This window comes from Coptis chinensis, chromosome 5, assembly GCF_015680905.1.
Source record: "Coptis chinensis isolate HL-2020 chromosome 5, ASM1568090v1, whole genome shotgun sequence".
NCBI lineage: Eukaryota > Viridiplantae > Streptophyta > Magnoliopsida > Ranunculales > Ranunculaceae > Coptis > Coptis chinensis.
Genome location: NC_141460.1, coordinates 42,940,097 through 42,946,096, shown reverse-complemented (window position 1 = coordinate 42,946,096; position 6,000 = coordinate 42,940,097). Strand labels below are relative to the sequence as shown.

Genomic DNA, 6,000 nt, shown 5'->3' with positions numbered 1-6,000 from the left:
ATCTTGGCCTTTAATCACAGAACTCCTTAGCAACCAACCATTGCTCCTTTATCTAGCTAAAGTGGCACATTTCTACACATAATGGACTTTGAAGCCTGAAATGCATAAAAACACGTAATCAGTATTAACTCTTACTTATTATTCACATAATTGGTCTAAAAGTATGATTATTAAGGGGTTAAAACTACAGTTTTGGGCTCTTATCACCTTCCCCTAAATTCACTACTTCTATCTCATCTAGGGTCTTCAGCCCCTCCACCGACTCCTCCCCGATGGTACACTGTAATTGTTATGCTTGCCTCTTCCTGGGATGCGAAGTCTCTCCCTCTGATTCGCGAATCAATCTCTTCACTGTACTTTGATGACTGTTTTTAGCTGTCACCTGATCCCCGCGGACCTCATATACCCCAATAGGGGTAGGGAATCGGATCACTTGGTAGTATGTAGAAGGGACCGCTTTCATCTCATGAATCCACCTTCTTCCCAGGATGGCGTTGTATTGCGGATCAGCATCCACCACTTTGATCCTCGAGAACATTGTAACCGGTCTCGTGGTCACTGGGAGCAGGAGCTCCCCTAAAGGCTCCGAGATGCTTCCGTTGAACCCATACAAATTTGTCGGCGAGGGCCTCAACTGCTTCCTTTCTATCTTCATTTCCTCCATTGTCCCTCTAAACAGCAAATCCACCGCGCTGCCACAGTCCATTAAAACCCTTTTCACCATGTAATTTCTCATCGCCACCGTGATCACCAACGCATCCTCATGTGGGGAATCAACTGCTTGAAGATCCGCATCGGTGAACACTATGCTTCCCCTACCAATTGCGGACCATGGGATCGCCCGCGAATGGCCTGCCGACTCATGGACCTGTTGTATGCTCCCCGCTCGCCTTATCCTGTCTCGGTGTGCGTTGTGGCTCAATATCTCTCCACTGAAGATTACGTTGATCATTCCCAATATCCTTCCCTGGGTCGGTGCTTGTTCTGCTTTCTCCTCTCCTGTTATAAACTCCTTCAACAATCATTTGCCTATTATCCTCTGAATCAACCACCTCAACGCGTAACAGTAGTCCGTCTCATGGTTATGTATCTGATGGTATGCGTAATAGGGCTTGCCTTGCACCTCCACTGATTTGGTTCGCGGACCTTCATACCCCTGCAAATTCTGAATTAGCGGTAATATCTCGTTCAGTGACTTGTTCAGCGGCACTTGTTCTACTTCGCGATAGGGTTTTCTATCTCGGCTCTCCCTCCTAGCCTCTTCTCTGCCCCTCTCGGGCCGCGACGAATATCCTCGGTATCCACTGCCTCCTCTGTCAGATGACTCATATTGCTGACGGTCCTCGCCTTTTTCTAGTGATAACACTGCCTTCCCCGGCCTTCTCACCTCCTTTTGCATTGTGTCTTCGTACCTGATGTACTTCTCCACCCTCGGGTATAGATCCTGCAATGTCACAATTTCATTCTTGGCTACCGACTCGTGTACCCTCGTTCCCGGACGCAATCCTCTTTTGAAAGCTATCACCGCAGTCCTTTCATCTAGATTCTCCACTTTCAAGGTCTCAGCCTTGAATCTGCACAAGAAATCCCTCACCGACTCTGCGGACCTTTGTCTTACATTGAATAAGGCTGCGATATCAACCACTCGTTTCTTCTGGTGTATAAAGTGATCAATGAAGGCCTGCTCTAACTCCTGAAAGCTATTAATACTCTTAGACAATAACATATAATACCAGTCAGATACTCCCCCTTTTAAGCTTGCCGGGAACATCATGCACCTCAACCCATCATACCACGACTCCTGCCATAGCGGCATCTACTGCCGAAAATGGTGAATGTGGTCCGCGGGGTCTCCAGTCCCATCATACCTTTCGAACCTTGGCTGGTTTAATCTCTTCGGCACCTCGGACATCCAGATCGCGTTCGCCAGCGGGTTGCGGTTCAATCCTGCCACCACCTAGCTTGCCGCACCCCCCACGCCTTTGTCCTATTCCATATTAGCTTTCAGATTGCTAGCGATCATTTCCCTCACTTGCTCCTTCGTGAGTCCAGCCACTACCTGATCTGCCACATCCGTCCTCCCTTCCTCCTCTCTCTCTGCTTTCGACACCTCCCTTTATAACTCCTCTATTGTCTCTTTCTCTCTCCTCAACCCTTCATTTTCTTCTCTCAACCTTGCTATCTTATCATGTAACAACCTTGTTTCCTCCGACTCTGACACTACCATCTCTTCCCTACCTTGCTCTCCCCCATCACTCCTTACTAACTCCACGTCCATCTCGGTGACCGTCGTCCTTTTCGGTCGGCCCACTCCTCTTTTCACCTTCGTCGCCATTTCTCCACTTGCCTCTCTCGGTCCCCACAGACGGCGCCAAATGTTACAACCTATTTTCCTCTCCTCTTTCACCAAATGCCTCTCTTCTCTTTTCTCTCTCTTTTCTACTTCCCCCTTCTTTCTTTTCCTCCCTCACTGTTCTCTTTATACCTCCTCCCCGCTCCCTCGTGACCTTCCATCTGTCCCTCCATCTCGCAGTTCATCAGTTGCCACGTGTAGGGTTTCCCCACATGCCTTAGGTTTTTGCCTCGTGCCTCTGCCACACGCGTATCTCACTTGTCTGATTCTCGGCTTACGTCCCCCTGATTCGCGGCCTTACACTGTCGGTTCCAAGCCCTCGGTATTCATCCCCTTTCCTCTATATCCCTTTGACCGCGACCCTGACAGAGTGCCTCCCATTCCATGGTCTATCTGCCGCCAGTCTCTCGGGCGTCATAATTTAGGTCGCTACAAACTAAAAGAAGGTGAGTGAAAGTGGATTAAATTTTGAAGCTAATTGAAATGAAACAACAATTGGATGTCTGGAATTTTGTAAGACTTACATACACCATTGGTGCATAGGTTAAACTGAAAAAGTAAATTAAACGCTAATATCTGAAAGTATGAACACTAAGCTGACCTCTTCCATGGCTAAGCAATGCATCCATAGTGCAAGAGGATTTTTTTTTTTTAAAGATGGAAAGAGATGTCTTATGACTATGTGAATCAACATGCAAGAGAAACACAAACCCACAAAAGATCAGTATATTCCCAGAGGTGAAAATTTTCATGTAGCTAGCGCATTAAAATCATTCACAACAAAAAGAAGAAACTGACAATGAAATTAAATATAAATCCTGAAGTGTCAATATACCTGATTATTGCCAAACTCAGGACAACACATTTAGTAATTGATAAGTCCTAAAAATGTACAATATCACTGTATAAATAAAGAAATTTAACTAGAACGATAGAATAGTATCAAACCAATAAAAAGTAAATGTATTGAAAATAAGTCATCCTAAAATTCATTAGTGAAAGTCTCAGACACCATACAAAAGTCTCAGACACCAGATTGAAAGAAAATATGATTGTTGAGGAAATAAGGTTTTGGCATTATATATAAGATAATATAAATATTTAGTAAACTAAACTAAATATCTATGTATTCAGGGTCAAGAATGGAGAAGACGAACCTTTTATTTTTCTCTCTCCAATTGGGGTTCTTGTGGTTATGAGAACCCTAAAGTGTGCACAATGAAACTTGAAGTTTTAATCTGGATAACCATAGCAACCGAAGACTTTCGATGAATTTTCATAGTTTTATTAATTATTATGAACAAATTGACAGAGATTGAGTTTTAGAGTTCGTACGGTTGTAAGAGACGCACTATTTCGATTAAACAGTTGCGAAATAATTCGGTACGTACAATGGCCAATATACCCCTTCGTTTAAAGCTCTCCAAAAATTTAGAGGGTGAAACTTTCGGGTACCCTTGTGATTAAAAAGATTGGTTTAAAATGGAGAATACGGGAACTAATAAGCGGGGAAGTTTTCCCATTATCCATTATATATATATAATGCAGCATAACAGGCGGTGGGGGTTGCAATCGACGAAGAATAGGCTTTTGCCACCTTTCTCTCTTATCTCTCCAATACCTAAAAATCGATTGAAAAACACTATAACTTATCGACTCAAACTGCATAACCTCAAATGCAGCATCCATCTGTAACAAAACAGGTATTGGCAAACTAAGAGTAGGTGTTATAACACCCGCTCTCTCCCTCGTCTTATGATCCATAACCTCTAACCTAAACAAAACCCCTTCAAACTCTTCCGGTGTGAGTAAATTCTTATTCTTTTTCGCTTCGTTTTCAATATACTCCTCTTCATACCAATCTTCATCCTCATTATCAAGATCATACTCAACAAACTCCCCAAGCTCCGAACGAGCTCCACAGCCACCTAAATAAGAATTCGGTTGATTAAATGTACATAAATAATCTCTTTCATAAGTATCTACAATATCATATCGAGGTGTAGGTATTTCAGCAACAGCTTTCTTAGTGGGAATTCGATGTACCTCATGCTTTCAAGAGCAAGTTTTTGGATACCAGGATTAGAATCCTGAACTCTCTCAACATAAAGTTCCAATTGTTGCTTCAATGCCAAATCCTCATCAGACTACATATTCAAAAAAAAAAAATAGGGTTTTAAATTTGAAGGTTTTACCAAGTCGTCATCTTCATTATTATTCTTGTCATCTTTCTTCTTCGGGTCTTTAGCTGGTACTTTAACAGAAGAAATATCTCTCTTCTCTTCAGTTGCCCCTCCTTCATTACTTGGATTTATCGCCATCTGATTATTAGTTTAAGACAACTGTAAAAACACCAGCAGCTTCTAGTAGACAGCTTAAATTTGCAAACCGATTTGTTTGAATAATTTATGAATTTGTTTGAAGGGTTTGGGTTTTGGAGAAGAAGAAGAAGATGAGATGAGTTTTCTTTTCAAATTTCGCGTTTTTCCATTTTTTTCGTTTTTTTGTTTTTGAAATAATACAAAATTTTGAAATATCGGAAATTTTGGGTGAATTAGATCATCAAATCTTGAGGTGGGATCGGACGGCTGAGGAGAAGTGTGAGATAAGAGTGGCAATATTAGAGTGGCACTCTAGACAAACCGATATATATATATATATATATATATATATATATATATACACACACGGAGGGATCAGTATACCATGGATTATATACCTGTTTGTCTAGAATGCCACTTTTATAGTGACACTCTTATCTCACACTCCTCTTGAACCGTCGGATCCACCTCAAGATCTCATGATCTAACAAACCAAATTCTAACCAATCAAGTGGGGGTAAAAATGTCTTTTCCTTCTCATCTTCTCAAAAAAAAGAAAAAAAAACAGATCTAAAAAAAAAAGAGGGATCGACTATTGTTAAAACCCAATTCCATCGCCATTAACGACCACCTGAGCTCTCTTGACTTCACTCTCTCGAGTTCCAATTAAGGTATGCTTCCATTAACACATTTTAGGTCTCCTACATTTTCGGTCTTCTTGTCTGAAATATATAACACATTTTATTCTCACTCACTTCACTCACTACTGCAAACTTGAATGCTCAAAACTCAAAATGGCAGTCTCGTAAAACTAACAACCTCATTTCCTCTCTAATTTTCAAACATCATTTTGTTTATTGATAATGTAAATGCAATAAACAACTCATTGATTTTGATTCCTTTCTTGTTATTCCTTTCTTGTTAAAGTTTTTATCTGAAGAAAAACAAATGAGTTTGCACCAGTCTTTTTGATTACTTTATCAAGATTTACTCTTAAGTGTAAGTTACACCTTCGTTTTTATTTAATTAATGTCTTTCAATTTGATGCCATTGTAGTTGTGCGAACTGGAAACTAGATCCGGGTATTGTGATTCTGGTATATATATATATATATTAGTTTATTAACATTGTGTTATTTAATTATGCAGTTTTTTCAATTAGTCATTTGAAAGCTACTATTTAGTATTATTTTTCATTTATCAGTAGAGTTACTGTCGGTTGGCGAAAGAGGTTTCCTTTTGTGTCAAAATGTTCTGTATGTGCCTAGAAATGCTTTACTTATTGGCCTTATGTTATTATAGTCATCTAATAACTTTCTTTATCTCA

General features: G+C 40.6%; 1 protein-coding gene across 1 annotated transcript; it reads right to left on the bottom strand.

The window, feature by feature from the left end:
* Positions 1-289: 289 nt before the first annotated feature.
* LOC147497582 (uncharacterized) lies at positions 290-1,816 on the bottom strand. Its single transcript, XM_086562931.1, has 2 exons — positions 1,117-1,816; positions 290-999 (listed from the first exon to the last, which is right to left on the bottom strand). The coding sequence occupies exons 1-2, from the start codon at positions 1,814-1,816 to the stop codon at positions 290-292; spliced, it is 1,410 nt and encodes a 469-aa protein (XP_086419057.1).
* Between the last annotated feature and the right edge of the window lie 4,184 nt (positions 1,817-6,000).

Excerpts from the sequence above, each read along its gene's own strand:
- LOC147497582 (XM_086562931.1), bottom strand. The coding sequence starts at position 1,816 with ATGCCGCTATGGCAGGAGTCGTGGTATGATGGGTTGAGGTGCATGATG. Across the intron at positions 1,000-1,116 it reads CAAATCAGTGGAGGTGCAAG|GAGAGGAGAAAGCAGAACAA; the intron begins GCAAGCCCTATT and ends AGTTTATAACAG.